Genomic DNA, 18,913 nt, shown 5'->3' on the forward strand with positions numbered 1-18,913 from the left:
TGTGTTGTATTGCTCGGTGTCGTCCTCGGTTTGCTTGAAGTTCGGCCGTCTCGTCGCACACTATTTGGAGTGCACGTGGGAAACGCGGTGTGTGTGGGAAAGGTCTTATCCGGACGGCCCAGTCGGCTATGCGTTGCACACATCTGAAATCGCATCTGGAAAGGAAGATGGTCCGCTTCGTCGAGCTGATGGCGGCCGCGGTGGCCTGCTTCAGCGCCGTCGTCTCTGGCCAGAGTGATTACCCTCTCTGCGGCATCCCGCCGCCCACGTACGAGACTGCGGCGTCGCAGTTCCCCAACTACAAGGCGGCGTTCAACGCGCTCAAGAACGTCACGGTCGCGTCGTGGTACACGGACAACGACGAGAGCGCGTACAAGTCGATGCAGAAGCTCCTGAACAAGTGCGGCGATGACACGCTGCCTGTCATCATCGTCTACGGCCTGCCCAACAAGGATTGCAGCGCCAAGGAGAGTAACCGCGGCGCCAACTCGATTGGCGGCGCCGACGCGTACGCGACGTGGGTCCAGCAGCTCGCCGAACTGGTCGGGCAGCGCCCTGTGCTCTACATTATGGAGCCGGATGCTGTCGGTCTCGCGCTCAAGGAGGACTGCGCCAAGACGAACGGGTACCTCGACAACATGGCCAAGGCGATCCCGGTGCTGACGGAGAACGCCAACTCGCTGCTCTATGTGGACGTGGGCTACTGGATGCTCGAAACCGCGTACAACCAGTCGCTCGTGCAGGAGACGCTCAAGCAGTTTACGTCGACGGGCCGTATCAACGGGATTGCGCTCGGCACGTCCAACTACCGCACCAACGCGGAGATGACGGCGATGTGCGAGAGCTTTGGCGCGCTGACCGAGAACGCGTACCACTGCGTCATTGATACCTCGCGCAACTACCGCGGCCCCAAGGCCGGCACGGCCGAGTGGTGCAACTCGCGCTACGCGGGCATTGGCGTTCCCTCGACCAACAACACGGCCAACGACCTCATCGACTACTTTCTCTGGCTCAAGGTGCCCGGCGAGTCGGACGGCGTCTGCGCGGCGATGGGCCCGGACGCGCTCAAGGGCGGTCCGAACGCCGGCGGCTTTTTCCAGAAGGCGTTTTCGCTCATGTGGGACCGCGGCTACTTTGTGGATGTCATGAAGATGCCCAAGTTTAACGAGTACTCGGACCAGGTCGACTTGCCGTCGGACAGCTCGGGCACGAGCTACCTCGCGCTGGGCATCATCATTGCCGCGTGCATCGTCATCATCATCCTCGGCGTCCTCATCAAGCGCCGGTATGACGCCAAGCAAGGTCGTCGCCGATACGCCGACAACAACGTGGTCGCGGCGCCCCGCACCAACGAAGCAGGCACGCGCAAGCCGTACCTCTCGTTGTAATAACTCGAGAATCGAATTTCATGATCCCATTTTGCCCATTTTTACTCATTTTGCGCGTATATTTTTGGATCCGAGCATGGAGAAGGCCGCGGCCACGCGCCGGCCGAGCCCGCTGCTGCCGCCGACGCCGGTCGCCGCCGTCGCAGTGCAGGGCCACGCGCTCGTGCTCAAGGAGGCGCGCGTCGGCAGCCGGCGCCGGCTCAACCTCGACACGATGATGAGCCGCCGGCCGTACCATGTCGTCTTTGACCTGCTCGTGTCGGACGCGTCGACGAGTCCACCCGAGACCATCCATCGGTCGTACGCCCAGTTCCAGGCGCTGCACCATCAAGTACGTCGTCGCTATCGCATATAAGAACAAAGGTCTTGGATTGTCTCGCGAACTAGCTGCGCAAGAAATACCCGCGGTCGCCGCTCGTGGCCTTGCCCTCGATGAAGCTCGGGCGCTTTGACAGCGCGTACATCCAGCTCAAGTACCCCGTACGCATCCACATGTGCTCTACGATCGAGGGCTCGTGCATGACGCGATGTAGGAGCTCGAGCAATTTCTGCAGCAGCTTTTGAGCCTCGAGTGCATCTCGACGAGCGACCTTCTCAGTCGCTTCTTTCGCGAACCGACGCTCGCTGCGTCAGACGGCAGCGACGACGACGACGTGCTACCGCCCAGCGACGCGACGACCGTCACGATCCGGAAGGGCCAGTCGTACTCAGTCTCGCTCGAGATCCCGACCGCACACGCGGCCGTCGCCTACCAATTCGCCACGCGCAAGCACGACATTGGCTTCTCGATCACGCTCAACGACGACACGCTTCAAGTCTACTCGCGCGAGGCCGCGCTCAAGGGCCTGGTGCGCTGCCCGACCCCCGGGCTCTGCACGCTCACATGGGACAACTCGTACGTCTGGCACCGGTCCAAGGTGGTCACGTACCACGCCGAAGTCGTCGCCATGTCGCCGCGCTCGTAGGATCCTTTCTCTATCCTACCCGACGCATCATGGGCGGTGTAGGCAGTCGCCCAAGCCGCGCAGTGCCGAGACGTCCCGCGTCAGTGACACGAGCGCCGAAACACCCACGGGCTACATTGCGCACGTCCACCGCGCGCCGATTCTGCTGTCGCCGCGGCGCCTCGTGCACACGTCGATGCGCAAGATCATTGGCTGGTCCAAGCCCGAGCCGTGGCTCAAAGCCGGCCCGATGATCATCCAGCGCCGCCATACCAAGCTCAAGCACGCGCTTCTGCACGGCGGCGGCGAGTCGTGGTACCGCAAGTGGTTTACACTCGACGGCAACAATGGCATCCTTCGATGCTACGACAACCAAGCGTCCGTGACACGGTCCGTCGCCTTGCCGTTGCGACCGGTGCGACCGATGACTGTGTGTAGGGAGGGTCCTCAAGGCCGCTTGAAACTGGCGTCGGCCGAAGCCTCGTTGTCGGTCGTCGACGCCCGGCACCTCCATGGCCCGACCCCGTTTGTGTTTACCGTGAGCCGCGGCAAAGTCATTTGGTAGAACGCTGCTACTGGTCGATTCATGACTGGACCTGAGGGTTGGATAGGATTCTGTGCACGGAGAGCGAAGATGACTTTGTGAGCTGGCGCCAAGCCATTTCAAAGTCGATCTTCCTCGTAAGCTGGGCGACGAAACACGACATGGGGACCAAGTCGGACGACGACGACGACGAAGTCAGCGAGAACGACGACGGCGACGACGACGACGATGGCGGCGACGAAGAGACGTCGCTGGTGGCGCCGCTCACCGATGTCCTCCCGACGACATCCCGCGATGTACTGGCGCTAGGCGGCCGCAAAACGAGCACGCTCTACCTGCTTCTTTTGGTTCTCAACGCGATCGTGGGTCTTCTCATGTGGAGCCACTGGATCCTCTTTTGGTCGATCGTCGTTGCCTTCAACGGTATCGTTGTGTACCACGTCTTGTACGAGTCTGACGACGAAGGCAATGCGACCAAGAAGATGCGCTGACGCTTAGTCGAACGCTAAGAGAACATGGACTCGGCCGAGCGAGTACGTGGAATAGAATGCTGTTGCATCATCCTACAACCAGCGTAAACCGATGGCCTCGAGAGCGAGACGATGGGCAGTAGTACCGCTGATAGGCCGTGGCTACCGACGCCTTGGCATCTGCGGTCAGCATCGCCTGCAGTAGCTGGTTCTCGCGCTTCAAAACGATTTCGGGGCGTGTGGCATGCATCTGAGAGAGACTTGTCGTCGTTGGGTCATGAGCACACGGGAGCTCCATGCCGTTGGCATAGGCCTTTGCACCGCGTCATCTCCACGTGCATTCGAGTTGAGGAAGATACATGATGGTTGCGACGAAGCTAGCTTCGTATGAGGCACGCAAGAGGGACGCCATGGCGTACCATTGTCTGGCCCACGAGCGTTTGCTGGTACTCGGTGCGTCCGCACTCGTCGGTAAAAAAGGCGTACAGCGCTGCCAGTACCTCCTTCCCCAAGGTAGCGCTCTCGTGCACGTACAGTACGACCACGTGCTCCAACTACAACATCGCATGAGGCATAGGGCATAGGAGACGTCGCACCAGTTGAGACACGAGACGCCAATCGAGCGACGATGGTGTGCTTGGCGCGAGGATGAGCCGCATGATCGCATGCACCGTGGTCGGGGCCTGCTCCGTGGCCGTTGCCGCCATGTCGTCCCACACGTCGAGAGAAAAGAGGTCTTGGCGAAGGAAGAGGATGTCCCAAAGCAGCGCGCCTAGGCTGGCTTGGGTAGCCGCATGGACCTCCTCGTTGAACGCATCGACAAGCACAAGCAGCAGCGCCTTGGCTACGCGTCGACCGTTCGCCCACATGTAGCGCGGAAGAGTATCGGCTACCGGGTGCATGCGGCGTGTCCAGGAGGATGACTGAGAGGACCTTGGCAGCGCCAAAGCGAAGGATCGGGTCGGCTGCCACCAGCGTCATATTGAGCACGTCAGCGATGCGAATGTCGCCAAGCGGTTCGTGCATGCGCTATCGTTGCATCAAGTCGCCTTGTGAGCTCCATTTAATTCACGAACGAGATGGAGCGACTGCAGGCCGCTGAGCTCCGTGCACATTGCATGCTACATCGATAGAGGTCATGGACGATGACGACGACGATCCAAGGTGCTGTACCAAGACGCCGAGAGCGCTACCAAAGCACCCCATCAGCTTCTCGTCGATAGAGCGGCAGGTAGTACCGTAGGAGAAGCTCTGGGTTCGTGAAGAGATCCATTCCGAGCGCTCGAACGACGAAGCGCGCGCTTCGATGACCGACCCGGAGCAGAAGCTGCGTGCTATGGCGAACGACGTCGACGGGGCTGCCATCGCCTCGGGCAATGGCCCGCGCGACCGTGATGACCCGATCGCGATCGTATGAGCTCATGGTCGAGTAGTCGAGGAGCATCGCCCGACGCAGGAAGAAGCGAACGAACGCGAGGTACGTCAGGCTCTTCCAAGCGTCGAGACCCATGGGCCCAACGACATCGTCGACAACGTCAAGAAGACCCAGCTCATGGACCCTCTTCATGCAGAAGCCGCATGCTCTTCCAGCACTGCACACAGGTTCATGCTTCGTACCTCCATGGTCCCCTCTTCCTCGAGGAGCGTCATGAGCTCCCATTCCTTGCACCGGACCGCGTCCATGCTCAAAGCATCAATGATCCTCGTTATCGGATTATCCGGATAAAGCGTCGATTTGGCTATATCCACGCAACCTTTCAAGCGCGAACGCTCGCAATGGCTTCGAACTGCCGGCATGACTGTGCAGGATCCTCCCTCGCAGGCTCCTCGAGCTTAGCTCGTCAAGCGTGGCCGGCCCTGGCTTCGAGGTGGCTTCATGCCACGTGTAGACCACCCAACACCACGAGATAGACGATCCCTTGGGACGGCACGTAGAGAGCGCGACTGATGCATGGTACTGGTGCGTGGCCGGCAGCATCTTCGCTGCGCCTTGGTCGAGATAAATTCATGACGAGGGCTTCTGCGGGCTTGGGCGAGTTGCTCCATGCTTCCGCAGCAGGACGGTACCGGTCTTCAGTGGAGACGGCGCTGAATTGCTGACGTCGGTCCGGCTGTTCGTTCGTCGTCGATGGCATCGACATGGATGGCGCAGCTGCCTCGTCGGCAGCGCATCGCCGCAGCAGCAAAGATGAGGTATGAGTAGCCCGCGCTGCGCCTCCACGCCGCGTCCTTCTAGAGCTTCAAAAGGAGCAAGGAGCATGGCAGGTGCCTCCTAAACCGCATGTCGCGCAGCCTTTCCCATCGACTGATATTCGATCGGCAACACCGGATGGCAATACACTAGTCACACGCAACTTTGCGTCCATCCTTGGTGGCGTGCCAGACCATTTCGTCGCTTGCGCGTGCATGCGCAGCTCTCTATGATGACTTCACAGGCGCACTCCTCGAAGCGGTACCTCAATACCAGTACTCGAGCAAACCCGCCGACTCTGGAATGGGATGGGAGGTGAGTTGTGTGTTTTTAGACGGAGGGCGAGCGGGCTTGATACAATTTTCAGGATTGCCCATGCTTGTGGTCGGCCATTGAAGGACTCGCTGCCAGCCGTGTAAATGGCCACGTACGGTAGCATCCCGCTCGACGAGACGACGCTCGACGGCGAGCCGCTGCTCAAGAAGGGCCACACGTGCGTCTCGATCCAGGCGCCGGGCGACAACGACATCTTCGTGAGCGACGGCTACGGCTGGGACTATGCGATCGTGTTTCCCAACGTGCCCGTGGACGCGCCCGCCGCCGAGGGCCTCGCGTCCAAGCTCCACGGCGCGATGGCCAACCTCCCGAGCGTCAACCTCGGCGCGCCCATCCACACGCATGTCTTGCCGCACCTGCAAGCGGCGCGCGATGGCATCACGAGTGGCATCTCGGTCGCGCACGAGACCATCGCGACGGGTATCTCGACGGGCATTTCGACCGTCCTCGACACGACCGGCATCGCAACGGTGCTCGGCGCCTTCCGCACGTCCAACGAGCACTTGAGCATCGAAGACATGTGCCATCGCATCCACAAGTCGGGTCTCGAGCTGCGGCTCTTCTACTCGTCCAAGGACGACTCGAGCAACGTCGCGCCGTACATTCTGTGCCAAGTCCGCGCGCCCTTCGCGCTCCTCAAGCACGAAGCCGACCGCATCGACATTTCGCGGCTCATGGACGCCGACGCGCTGCGGGCGACGGCCATGGCCGGGTACCCGGACGCCAACATTGCGCCGTTCCACATTGAAGACACGCTCGGGCAGTACAAGCTCTCGCCGTACGAGTTCATCCACATGACGTACACGGAGCGCCCGGACATGCAGCCTCTCTATGCGCGGGACCCGGCGTCCGGGCAGTTCTTCTCGGGCGCCGAGCGCATCTGCCTCATCGAGAGCATCTTGACGAACGCGAATGGTGGCGGCGCGGGCCTCGACCTCGCCAAGCTTGAAGAAAGCGGTGCGATCGTCGCGGCCTTTCCACTGCACAACCCGGCGGAGAAGGCCGCGCTCTACGAAGCCTGGCTGCACCGGCGCAAGATGTTTACGCAGCCGATCGACCAGATTACGGGCTACTTTGGCCCGAAGATCGGCCTCTACTTTGCCTTTCTCGGGCACTATGCGAGCTGGCTAGTCTCGGCCGGCCTGATTGGCAGCCTCATCTGGGTGCTCGAAGTGCTCAACAACGTACCGCTCTACGATGGGTTGACGCTCTCGCTCGGCGACCACTGGCTCCAAGTGCTCGTCTGTGGCTTTAGCGTCTTTATGGTGCTCTGGTCGACGTGCATGCTTGAGTATTGGAAGCGCTACAACGCGCGGCTCGCGATGCAGTGGGGCACGACCGACTACACGGAGGAGGAGCGGCCGCGACCGCAGTTTCTCGGGACGCTCGTACCGTCGCCGATCACGGGCAAGCCCATCTTGTACTTTGACCGGAAGGAGCAGCGGAAGCGCATGCTGCAGAGCTGGCTCGTGCTGCTGCTGCTCGTGCTCGCCGTCCTTGTGCTCGTCTCGTTCACGTTCTACCTCCGATATTACATGGCGGTGTCGCACAAAGAGACGTTTGCGATCGCGCTAGGTGGCGAGAATGGCACGCGCTTCTACTACGGCGGCACCGCCGCGTCGCTCACGAACGTGATCCAGATTGCGCTCATGGCCGAGATCTACGACCGCGTCTGCATGCGCATGAACGACTTTGAGAACCACGCGACCGAGTCGGCGCACGAAGGCTCGTTCATTCTCAAGAGCATCATCTTTCATTTTGTCAACAACTTTGCCGCGCTCTTTTACATCACGTTCATCAAGTCGAGCCTCGACGACTACTGCGAGAACGGCGACTGCCTCCAAGAGCTCCGGACGACGCTCGTCATCATCTTTGGCACGCAGCTCATTGCGGGCAACATCCAAGAAGTGCTCTTGCCAAGACTCTGTATCTGGCTCGCGCGGTGCCAAGCCCACACGTCGACGAACGCCCAGGTCCATCATCCGGTCGAGCGACAGTTCTTCCTCAACGACTACGGCTGGCGCGGCACGTTCAACGACTACCTCGAGCTCGTGCTGCAGTTTGGCTTTACCGTCCTCTTTGTCGGCGCGTTTCCCGCGACGCCGATCTTCTCGCTCTTGAACAACGTGCTCGAGATCCGCATTGACGCGTACCGGCTCCTCACCGACTACCGCCGCCCGACGCCGCGCCCGGTGGTCAACATGGGCGCGTGGATCACCGTGCTCGACATGCTCGCGACGCTTGCGATCGCAACCAACGGCTACGTCATGGTGTACACGTCGGGCGTCTTCGACAGTCTCGAGGCGTACGACCGCCTCCTCTTCTTTCTGGCTTTCTTTGCGCTCATGCTCTTTGTCCGGTACATCATTTTCGCCTTTATGGAGCGCAACTACTCGATCGAAGTGCGCGCGCAGCTCAAGCGCCAAGCGTTCTTGAGCTCCAAGATCTACGCGCGGGAAGCCGACGACGTCGTGCCCGAGTACGCCCACGACGCCAACTACCGCTTTGAAATCCTCGACGGCAACGTCCTCGGCTAAGCGATCGCGTGAAAATATCTTACCCGTTCGTCCTTGGATCGCAAAGTTTATGCCTGCGTAAAATCACTCACTGTAAGACTGCGTTAACTTCGGTACGACACAGCGAGGCCTCGCATGGTACGGAAATGAGATGGGCGCTGCGTCGTCATGAGAGAATCGCTGCTAGGCCGGACGACCGTTGTGCAGGCTACCTGTGCTACGGATGGCTTTGCGAGTCGGTGGTGGCTCGACAAGGCCAGTGAGCAAAGCCAGGGAGGAAGCGATAGTGCGACGTTAACACAAGGTGCACTTGGTGGTCGCTCGGGTGGCGTCGAGCAGCTGTGAGGTGTGTGTGGGCAATCGCTAGGGGTAGGTGTTCTTGCGTCGGTTTGTGTCCACTTGGCCATGCTTGCGTGCAACGTGAAATGTAGAAGAGTAAACGATAGATAATACGGGTGCTCTGCATCGACTAGGAAATGCTCCAAACATCAATGTCGTCTTCTTCAAACGAAGCGAGAAGGCTTGCGTGCAACCGACCACGGACCGGCGCGGAAGCTGGTGGCGGCGTCGGGCTGGCTTGCATGACCGGTGGCGGGCTCGCTCTCTCTGTCTGCGCGGGCGACGGTAGCGGCGACGGCGTCGACGGAACAAACTCAAATGCACTGGGTTCTTGCTTGACACGACTGGGCGGTGGCAGTGAAGAAGGGAGTACTTCTGCCTTGAGAATGACAGCATCGTCCGATGCGTCGTCGGCGGCGATGGACGGCGTCGATGCAGCGTCCGCGCGAAGCGTTGCTTCTTCCTCGCCAACGACGGTCGGTGGGGCGGGTCGAGACGGCGCCGGGCTCGCAGGATGCCGTGCAGCCGTCTCATCGGCCACAGCAGGGTCTGGCTCCGCGGTTGCCTCTTGCTCGACGTCCGATGCGCGTGTGATTTCAGACGATGCGTGCGGCGTAGGCTCTGGCTTGACATATGCGACGGCGTCGGGCTCCTTTGGCACTGTGGGCACTTGCTCCTCGGTAGCAGCCGCCGCAGCACTCGGTGGCACGGGCGCAACCGTCGTAGGTGCACACGACACCGGCACCGGCGCGTCCGTTGTCGCAGGGTCCAGCGTCGACTCGTCGTGTCCTTGCATGCCGTAAGCTTTATGGAGCAGATTGACGACGACGCTGGGTACAGTAGGACTTGCTCGAAACGTGTGTTCGTACAGCAGCACCCACTTGTCTTTCGAGAGCACGACTAGGGACGCCTTAGACCACATAGACATACTACAAGCAGTCGATACATACCATCAACGAGGGCGCCGCCGCCGACGGGCGATGGCTCGAGAATCGTGTTGAGCATCAATTGCGAGAGACCGTGGGCGACGTGCCCGATCGCATCTCGCATGAAGACGCTGCCGTCGTCGTCCATGGCCAGAATGTCCACCTTCTTGGACGACGAGAGCCGTCGCTGCAGGAACGAGCCAGCAAACCCCCGAGAGAGCGCTGGTCCTGCTTCGGGGGCGAGCACGATGCGGCCGTTCGCAAAGGCGGCGTGCATCTTGGGCTTGGCGTGGTGGCGGACATAGTCGTTCGCAGACGGGCTCACGATGGTGTAGGCGGCGCCGGCGCTGCGCTGGAGACTCAAGTACCACGCGTCGTCGGGCGAGAGTGCCATGTGCGTGATGCAGTGGCCCACAAAACACACTTGACGGATGCGCTCGGTCAACGGGAGCGGCAAGTACTCGCCGAGGATCGTGCTGCATCCACTCAATGGCGTGTGCAGCACAGCGAAGTACCCGCCACGCAGCACGACCTTGAGCTGCCGTCCGGGCGGCACGACCTTGATTGGCGGTGGGACCGGCCGGGCCTTGGACGCAGCTGTTTTTTTCGACCGCCGTGGCGCGGGAGCACAGATGTGGCGCTGCTGGGACACCGACACGAGGGGCTCTTGGCGCGGCTGCGCGACGGCAACCGGTGCCGTCGGCACTGGCAGAGCCGCCGGTGCAACTTGTGCTCTTGGCTCTTCTTTGGTGCGAGTGGTCGGCGGCGACACAATCTCGACGTCCGAGTCGGACGACGGGTCGGGCTTGACCGGCGTTCGTGGCTGCTTGGGTGCGACCGGTGCAACTGCCGCCAGCAACGATGCCGGTCGCGTCGCAAAGAGCCAGCCGGTTGCCCCTTTGTACACGGCGCGAACGAGGCACTGCGACGCCCTCGGTAGGTCGACGACCATGCGACCGACGAGGGTCGTTCCGCGGGGAACGACGGCAATGGGCACCGAGAGCCTACTGTACGCATTGGAAACGAGCTGCGTGGCATCGTCCATCACAAAGGAATGCTGGCCAGGGACGTGCTTGAGGTGCCGCAGACACGCCAGAGGCACCCAGTGCATCGAGTGCTCGAGGCGAACGTACTCGCCGCCCGTCATGTCGTCAACGTGCAAGTCGGTCGAGATGAGACAGCCCGGCGGCAGACGCGCGTCCGTCGGCGTCGGTGCCATCGGATGTCGCGTTACGGGCGCCGGTGCAATGGTCTCGTACACGGCGATGTCGCTAGCTGGCACGACGACCTCGGCGACGTCAACGCCGTCGATGGCTTCGGGAAGGAACATCGGGTCGGTGGCATCGCTCTCGAGCGCCAGAAAGACGGGCGAGTGGACGTCGCCCCGCACGCGCTGCGTCACGACGACGAGTTCGTTGGGCGGTAGCCTCCGGGGCGCACCCGACGGCAGCAAAAGGCGATCGCTTGTCGACGGCGTCCGTGAGAGCACAACACGATCGAGCGTGCGGTAGATAAAGTAGCCTGTTTGCGGCAACGTCGACGTCACCGGCGTCGGAGTGCACGTCGGCGTCGGCATCTTTACACGAGGCATCTTGCCCACGGGTGTTGGCGCGGGTGCGGCCGTGAGGCTTGTTCCAGAGATACCAGCGCGCGCTTGAGGAGCCGACGCGGCTTTGGTCGTGCTCGGCGACGATGCCGGTTTGGCGGTGGCTTGGAGTTGCCTCTGGGCAGGGGACGCGGACGACAGCAGCGACGATGCGTTGCGGACACTGGACGGCGACAGGAACGAGTGCGTCGCGGTCGTTGTTGGCGCCATCGACGGAGCTCGAGCAGAGGTCGCATGGGAGGCCTCGAGTGCCTTGGTCGGGGTCGCGACCGTCGTTTTCACGGGTGTCGTGTCGCGAGCTCCATTTGACCTCGGTTGCGCGGTCGCCGAGACTCGATTTGCGGTCAGCGCGGCCGCCGGTGATGCCACCGGTGTTGCCGACGGTGTTGCTGCTGGTGTAGCAACCGACGACGCCGCCGGTGCTGCGACTGGAGCTGTTGTCGCCTTTGTTACGGGCGTGGCTGCTGGTGTTGCAACTGTTGTCGCTGGAGCCACTGACGGGGTGGCTGCCCGTGTTTCTGCCGGCGTTGGTACTGCTACTGCTGCTGCCGGTGCCGCCGTCGGCTGTGCCGGAGCCGTGGTTGATTTAGAGGTTGCAGCCGCCTTGCCCCGACCTTGCAGTTCTTTTAGAATCGAATCCAACGCACCCGGCGCTGCAACGGGTCGGGACGTAGGCTGCGATGACGGCGCAACATGGGCAGAATCCAGCCGTCGCACTTTGGCTGGCGGTGCGTCGGTCGCAGTAGCGTTGGTGTCGCTGCTGGCTGTCACGACCATCGACGTCGAGGCTTCAAACCAGCCCGTCACACCGGAGTAGGTCGTGCGCACCGCGAGCTTGGTCGCCGACATTGGGACAGCGATCTGTCCGACGACGACGGTCCCCTGGGGTATGACGGTGCTACTGATCACACGGGCGTCTGTCGCAAGGCAATTGCTGAAGAGCATCGTCGCGGCCTGTACGCGAAAGGACGGCTTCGTCGGCGGCGGCGGGACCAGGTCCAGGAACATGGTGCTGACCCAGCTGCCCGAGCTCTCGCTGCGCGCAAAGCCAAATCCGTTGGCGTCGTGCACAAACATGTCGGTTGAAATGATCTCTCCGGGCTGGATCGTGCGCGTCTGCGGCATCGGGGCAAACTTGACGGGCCGGAGCGTCAGACTCGTGACCTTGCGCGCGCGGTAGACGCGGAGCTCGCGCAGCGGCTCGATGCGGACCGCGGTGGGCACGCCAAACTCGGATTCGAAGAGGAAGATGTTGCCCTCGGTGCGCAAGAAGACGTCGTTGCAGCCGGCGCCGCGCTCGCGCCGCGTCACAATGACGAGGTCGTCGGCCGGCATCACAAATGGCTGGCGGTTCGGCAGCATCCCGCGGTGCAGAAACGACGGCAGCGCGCACGCGTGCATGGATCGCAAGCAGCGGTAGATAAAGTACCCGGCCTGCGGCAGCTGCTCGGTGCCCTTGGCCGCAGCTTCGCGGATCGCGTCGCGCAGCGCGAGATTGGGCAGCAGCGCCTTGGACGGCAGCGGCGTCTCGGCCCCGGGCGCTGCCTCGTGCGTCTCGAGCCACTTGGCGATCGCCGCCCGCTCGTACGACCGGCCATCGGCGGCGACGACCGGGTCGACCATGACGCGGTGCGTCAATGGGCACACGAAGGACGTGTGCATGGCCTCGACCCCCAGTATACCAAGTGAGACGTGATTGGCTCCCGTCCATCCGCCGCTCGGTTCTGATTGGCGGAAATTCACTATGGCGCCGGTCCTGCAGGTGAGCTCCAGCTCGTCGCCAACGAGGCAGAAGCGATCGTATTGCCTCGTCTAGTGCTACGATCAGCTTCAAAGGTAGAGATGTCCATCTTTACGTGCGACAAGTACGTCGACCAGTACGCCCAGTCCCCTAGGAGAACTCATTGCCACAACCCTATCCCGCGTTGCAGGGTCGCACACCAAATATGGACTGTTGCCAACCCACTGTAGACCGAGTGTAGGAACAACACAAGAGACACATTGAACGGAGCGGTAGTACATGGACGAGTTGAGTAGACGCAGGCACAGCCCCAAGATCAAGTCGCATCGACGCGCTGGCGGAAGTCGTGTACGAGCTGGCGCCGCTCGTTCCGAACGCGCACGTGGCGGGCGTAGAAGGCTGTCAAATGCGCGCGCAATGTCGGTGGGATGCTTCCTCCGACGCGAAATTTGTGTTCGTGGATCGCCACAAACCGATTGCGGCTCGTCACCGACACTAGTCCATGCCATAAAGAAGCCGCCATGTGTAAGAAGACGCTACCCGAGCACAGGGCGCCGCGTCCGTGGTCCAGCGATGCCGAGAGCACGTTGTCTCGGAACCCGGCGGTGATACCGTCGCCGCAATAGAGGCTCTCGGGGCTCTTGAGGAAGAGACTGCCGTTGCTGCAAAAACCAACGGCCTCGATCGTCTCGACACTTGCGAGCCGCGTCGCGATCGCTGCGGCAACGCCAGCGTAGAGCACCGCGTCTCCGAAACGCGCGAGCATTTCCTTGTTGGGCCCAAACACAACAGTCGCTTTTGGTGGTAGACGGTCCTGGAGAATCGCGGGGACATCCGTGCTGCAGTACGCTCTTGCATTCGTACCATCTCGTGTCTCGGTGCTGAGGTACCACTCGCCCGACGGCCCGATCGCAGCGTGCGTGATGAGCCGGCCCTGGCGCTTGCAGTCCATGAGCCGCTCGACCAGCGTTTCCGGCAGCGAGCCGTGAAACTCTTGGTCGATGGACCCGTCGTCGAGGATATTGTTCATAACGACTACGTGCCACCGCCCTTGCACGATTGCGACGGGAATCTGGCGCCCCGGCGGCCCCTCGGCGAGGCGCGGTGGGCTTGACCAGAGGCGATCCTCTTCGTCAAACGTTGCCCACCCGGTGATACCGTCGTATGTCACTTGCACCACGTACCCATCGGTGAATGGAATGCTGCGCGACGCGGTCACAAGCGCATGAATCGGTAGCGTGACCAGCGGATTCTCGTGCGAGATGCGCGCTTCCGCGTTCGCAAAGAGATCGACTGCGTACGGCGCTCGAAAGAGTAGCTTCTCAACGCTGTACGCCACGCGATGCAGCGACGCAGCGAGGAGCCACGTGGTGGATCCTTCGAGCCGGACGTAGCTGCGCTGCGAGGTAGGGTTGACGACGTGGAGATCGGCCGAGACCATGTCGCCTTCATACGCAGCGTCATGCGTGTTGACAGCGCCGCCCCTTGTCGACGGGCGAAGGTACATGCGCGCATACTGTGTGGCACTATACACGTCGCGCGCATGGCGGACAGGGACGCGGCGCATATCCGCCGTCTCGCGGATGAATTGGTGCTGGAGAGGAGCTTCGTTGGCATCGGCGAGCTGCAAGAAGATGGTGCCCGTCTCGGGCTCTTCGACGCACTGCGCGATAAGGACGAGTTCGTTGGCTGCAATGATGTGGTGAGAGGCTGCGACGCGAGCGTCAAGGGCCGGCGCTGTAAAGAGGGACGTTGACGCGGCGACGTGGTATACAAAGTAGCCCATAGGGGGCGCGGGCCATGGAGGCTCATCGGGTAGCTCCGGTGCGCTGGGTGGTGCTTCGTGAGCTCGAAACTCGGCGATGGCACGCTTGAGCGCATAGTTGGGCGACAGGACGGACGATGTCAATACGCAGTTTGTGACGGGACTCGTTCCGTGGTCGCGCAGCCAGCGGGCGATGGCCGACCGCTCGTACGTGTGGCCGTCGGCCGTCACCACCGGGTCCTCCATGACGTCCTGCGTGATCGGACACACGAACGCTTCCAGCATCTCGATTGCAACTGCTCTGGCCTGCGCTTGCGCACGCTTGAAGTATCAAGTGGCACATCCAGTCCTGCTCTCGATCGCTGATTGGCCCACTCGAAGTGGTACTCAGTACATGCAGCCGCGACGTTGAGGCGCCAATCCCAGATTATTGTGTCGGAGAAGATCGCGAACTTGAGGTGCGTGCCACTCGCACCATCCCACGCGTCAAGGCTTTGCATCGCATGAACGCAACGTAGACGCTACAGACGAGGTGGTCGGTCATGAGCTCTTCCTGGCAAACGTACTACGCGAGGCCGTAGCGACAATTGGAAGCGAACAATGTTTGACACGCACTTGAAACAATATGTTTCTGACGAATCAAATCCAAGTATCGGGCAGATTTATTCAACCGCACTGCTTCACCAAACTGATACCTTGCTACTTGAAGCGTGTGTTGTGATTACTCAAACTCGAATCTCGACCGAAAAACGCACTGTTTTGAGATTTCACGCGAGTCGCTGGGGAGGTCTTCCAGGCGGCCAATTCCTCGTCTGCCCTATTCACTATCGCAGTAGCTCTTGGCTGATGGATTATATGTACTAGGACATCGTTGCAGTACAAAGCTACACCAACACACCTCGGTCCACAACTTGCAGTGCCTGCCCAGCTGCTGGAGCTTCCCCCTCATGGCCACAAGCCGTCACTGCGCGTCGCTCCTTGGCCCACCCAGCAAAAGCTTGCACTCAGGCCTGGCTTGCACTTGTGCTTGCGTACGAGCCGATATGTTCGTACATTTTTGCGCATGTTCAGAGCAGGTGCAATCTGTGCCAAGTCAGCGGCTCGTTCCTCTTCGTCGGATCTTTAAAACCTCTGACATTCGATACCGGCAGTATCCTAAAGCCCCTGCTGTCGCAGTTGGAGTGCGATCGGCTCGCCTCGCGTGTCACGAGAACCTCTATAAACACATACTCTACAGAAACGGGCGCGCCCGTCCCTGCGCAGAAACGCAGAATGCTGGCCTCGTTCATCTGCCCCATCTCGCACGAGGTCATGGCCGACCCGGTCGTCGCCATGGACGGCCACTCGTACGAGCGCCGCTGCATTGCCACGTGGCTGCTCACGCACTTGACGAGCCCCTCGACGAACGCGCCGCTGGCCTCGACGCTACTGCTGCCCAACTTTGCGCTCAAGCAAGCCATCGACGAGTACACAGCGAGCCATGCAGCGCCCCGCGCCCGCGAGGCGCTGCCGCAGGATGGCTACTACATCTACCGTCTCCTCGAGCCCATCCACGTCTGCGCGTCGCCGCAGTTTGCCCATCGCGCCAAGCGGCCCGACGGGTCGCCCTACATCTTGCCCACCGGCGCGCTCGTCATTGCAACCCGCCGCCAGTACGGCCAAGACGACGCCATCTTTCTTCAGATCGAAGCCGGTCGATTCATTTACGAGGCCCGCAGCGGCATTGCCATGGCGGCGCGGGTGACCCCGGTGCCCGGCCTCCGCGTCCACGACGTCCTCGCCGCCACGCCGCTCTACGATGGCCTGGGTCCCACCGCGTCGAGGGTCGGATCCTTGGCGTACGGAGACCTCGTCTCGACCGACTTGCACGTGCACGATCTTCTCGGTGGCTCGTTTGCGCGGCTCGAGGGATCGATGCAATGGGTCTCGACCGCCGAGCTCCTCCGCGTGTTTCCCACCCATGACTGCAACGCCGTAGCGCTGGACGACGCCACGACTCTTGTCTCGAACCCGTCGCCGAGCGTCGGTACGCGCCTCGAGACGCTGCAGAAAGGCCACGTGATTTGCAGTACGATGGTGTTTTCCGCGAATGTGCCCGACGTCTACGTCGTGCGTGCCTCGAGCGGCGACCGTGCTGGCTGGCTCACGGCTTCAAAGGCGCAGTTATCTACGCTAGAGCACGTTGCAGTACCGCGGCTTTCGCTCAATGTGGTCGTCGCTCGTCGCCGATCCCGCGAGGCATACGAAGGCGACGAAGACACGGCCGGTGCCATGCCTCATGCGCTCAAGAGACAATGTGTCTGAGATCACGAGCGATAACTTAATTCAAAATGTGCATAGCTCGAGAAAAAACGCGCGTGGGTTAGCCGTGTTGCAAAGTGGTGGCTTCGTACTGCAAAATGAGCCGGCGTCGCGCCGCGCGCAGTGCCAGGTGGCGCGTGTAAAAGCCCGTCAGCGCCGTCGAGAGGGGCGTCGGGACAGCCGGCGACGCGACGCAGGCGTGCTCGTACACGGCGACATAGTCTTCGCCGCTCAGCGCAACTACAGCCGTCACAAATCACTCGCCAACAAGACACGGGTACGTACCAAGGCGGAGGTCGCCATGGCTCGGCTTGGGTGCGCAGACAACGTCGGTGGCAAACCACGTTGGCATCTTGTCCAGAAGCACCCCGTTGTTCGTCTTGGCAAAGGCCCCGCCGGTGGAATGCAGACTAAAGGTGTACACGCGGCGGGCTTGTGCGAGGTATCGCTCGAGCTCTTGGGGGACGTCGCCACCGACAACCACAGTCATTGCATCGAGGTACACAAAGCTACCGGCATTGCCAAAGGCAGCGCGGCCTGACGACTTCATGGCGTTGCGCAATCGAGCTGGTGCGTTGGCGCTGGCCCAGCACGCAGCGGCTGTAGCACCCTTCTTGGTCGCCGCCACAAACCACGTGTCGTGCGGTCCCAACGCAGCATGCTGGATGCGCCACGAGTCTCGGACGCAGACGGCGAGGAGATCGCAGAGGTCCGTGGGCAGGCCGCCCGCCACAATCACATCGTCTTCCGAGCCATCTTCCTGGACTTCACGCAAGACACCCAGGTACTGCGCGCCACAGAGCGCGATCGTCGACACAAAGTGGCTCGGCGGTTGCTCTGCCAGACGCGGTGGGCATCGAGTATAGAGGTCCCAAGGGCGCACGCAACACCAGCCAGAACCAATGTAGTTCTGCACCCGGCAGTGCAAGTGCCCGTTAAACAGGACATATCCGTGGCACACGAGGAGCGACCCGGCATAGATCTTATTGACGACGACGCTGCCGAGACCGACGAGCGCGTTTCCGAGGACCTCGGCCGCGTCAATGACGTGGCAGAGCCCGCGTGCCGCGTTGAGATTGCACTTGTCCAAGACGTTCTCCGGCACCCAAAACTCGGTGCCTTCGAGACGAACGTACGCTGCCGACGCTGTTTCGACGCAAAGGTCCGTCGACACAAGCGTGTGGCATGGCAACTCGAACGTGGTTGCCTCCTCGGCCGTCGACGTCGGGCGCCGGAACGTCCGTACGCGCGTGGGTCCCGTGCAGTAGACGGCGAGCGTCGTCGTCATCGGAATCGGCACCGCCGTTGGCGCATACAACGCGGCTTGGTGCGCCAGCGGTAGAAAGAGCCCCGCGAGCGGCGCGCCGTTGCTCCGTCCGAGCTTGAGAAAGGCCACGGTCGACGCGTCGTCCGTCATGCGGTCCGTTGCAATCACAAGGTCGTTGGCGGCCACGGTGGCGCGCTCGGCGCTCTGAAACGACGGCGCAGCGTACACTTGCGTGGGCGCAAGCACGCGAAAGACGCAGTAGCCAGCGTCGGGTGTGGCCATGATGGGCAGCGCGCCGGGGTGTCCAAGCGTGCGCCGCGCCTCGTCCGCCGCGACCATCTCAACGTACTCGCAAATGGCTTGCTTGAGCGTATGGTTGGCCACAACGTTGGTCGTTGCAAGGAGGCAGTTGGTCTTGGGACTGCGGTGGCTCTTCTTAAACCACGTTTCGATCGCTGACCGCTCGTAGGTGTGGCCGTCGACGGCCATGACCGGGTCGACCATGACCGCGCACGTGATCGGGCACACAAACGACCGGATCGGGAGCGAGTCGCAAGACATTGAATTGTGTTTGGCCCG

The 18,913-nt window shown here is 61.7% G+C and overlaps 7 protein-coding genes across 7 annotated transcripts; 4 read left to right on the forward strand and 3 right to left on the reverse strand.

The window, feature by feature from the left end:
* Positions 1-147: 147 nt before the first annotated feature.
* Positions 148-1,426, forward strand: SPRG_03320 (hypothetical protein). The gene has a single exon (XM_012341897.1). The coding sequence runs from the start codon at positions 168-170 to the stop codon at positions 1,386-1,388; it is 1,221 nt and encodes a 406-aa protein (XP_012197287.1). The 5' UTR covers positions 148-167; the 3' UTR covers positions 1,389-1,426.
* Positions 1,427-1,464: 38 nt separating this feature from the next.
* SPRG_03321 (hypothetical protein) lies at positions 1,465-2,793 on the forward strand (the record flags this gene model as incomplete). The annotated part of the gene is made up of 5 exons (XM_012341898.1): positions 1,465-1,719; positions 1,776-1,868; positions 1,922-2,349; positions 2,396-2,722; positions 2,775-2,793. The coding sequence occupies 5 exons, from the start codon at positions 1,465-1,467 to the stop codon at positions 2,791-2,793; spliced, it is 1,122 nt and encodes a 373-aa protein (XP_012197288.1).
* Positions 2,794-3,439: 646 nt separating this feature from the next.
* Positions 3,440-5,029, reverse strand: SPRG_03322 (hypothetical protein; the record flags this gene model as incomplete). The annotated part of the gene is made up of 9 exons (XM_012341899.1): positions 3,440-3,463; positions 3,513-3,659; positions 3,766-3,900; positions 3,943-4,190; positions 4,240-4,375; positions 4,423-4,467; positions 4,520-4,535; positions 4,585-4,907; positions 4,964-5,029. The coding sequence occupies 9 exons, from the start codon at positions 5,027-5,029 to the stop codon at positions 3,440-3,442; spliced, it is 1,140 nt and encodes a 379-aa protein (XP_012197289.1).
* A 908-nt stretch (positions 5,030-5,937) lies between these two features.
* On the forward strand, positions 5,938-8,509 carry SPRG_03323 (hypothetical protein). The gene has a single exon (XM_012341900.1). It carries the CDS (start codon positions 5,957-5,959, stop codon positions 8,408-8,410), a length of 2,454 nt encoding a protein of 817 aa, XP_012197290.1. The 5' UTR covers positions 5,938-5,956; the 3' UTR covers positions 8,411-8,509.
* A 349-nt stretch (positions 8,510-8,858) lies between these two features.
* On the reverse strand, positions 8,859-15,051 carry SPRG_03324 (hypothetical protein; the record flags this gene model as incomplete). The annotated part of the gene is made up of 4 exons (XM_012341901.1): positions 8,859-9,628; positions 9,679-12,925; positions 13,354-13,496; positions 13,542-15,051. 4 exons carry the CDS (start codon positions 15,049-15,051, stop codon positions 8,859-8,861), a joined length of 5,670 nt encoding a protein of 1,889 aa, XP_012197291.1.
* Positions 15,052-16,000: 949 nt separating this feature from the next.
* SPRG_03325 (hypothetical protein) lies at positions 16,001-17,112 on the forward strand. Its single transcript, XM_012341902.1, has one exon. It carries the CDS (start codon positions 16,039-16,041, stop codon positions 17,068-17,070), a length of 1,032 nt encoding a protein of 343 aa, XP_012197292.1. The 5' UTR covers positions 16,001-16,038; the 3' UTR covers positions 17,071-17,112.
* Positions 17,113-17,128: 16 nt separating this feature from the next.
* SPRG_03326 (hypothetical protein) lies at positions 17,129-18,895 on the reverse strand (the record flags this gene model as incomplete). The annotated part of the gene is made up of 3 exons (XM_012341903.1): positions 17,129-17,307; positions 17,353-17,904; positions 17,968-18,895. 3 exons carry the CDS (start codon positions 18,893-18,895, stop codon positions 17,129-17,131), a joined length of 1,659 nt encoding a protein of 552 aa, XP_012197293.1.
* Positions 18,896-18,913: the final 18 nt, after the last annotated feature.

The sequence above is a fragment of the Saprolegnia parasitica genome (genome assembly GCF_000151545.1).
Source record: "Saprolegnia parasitica CBS 223.65 unplaced genomic scaffold supercont2.8, whole genome shotgun sequence".
Classification (NCBI taxonomy): domain Eukaryota; phylum Oomycota; class Saprolegniomycetes; order Saprolegniales; family Saprolegniaceae; genus Saprolegnia; species Saprolegnia parasitica.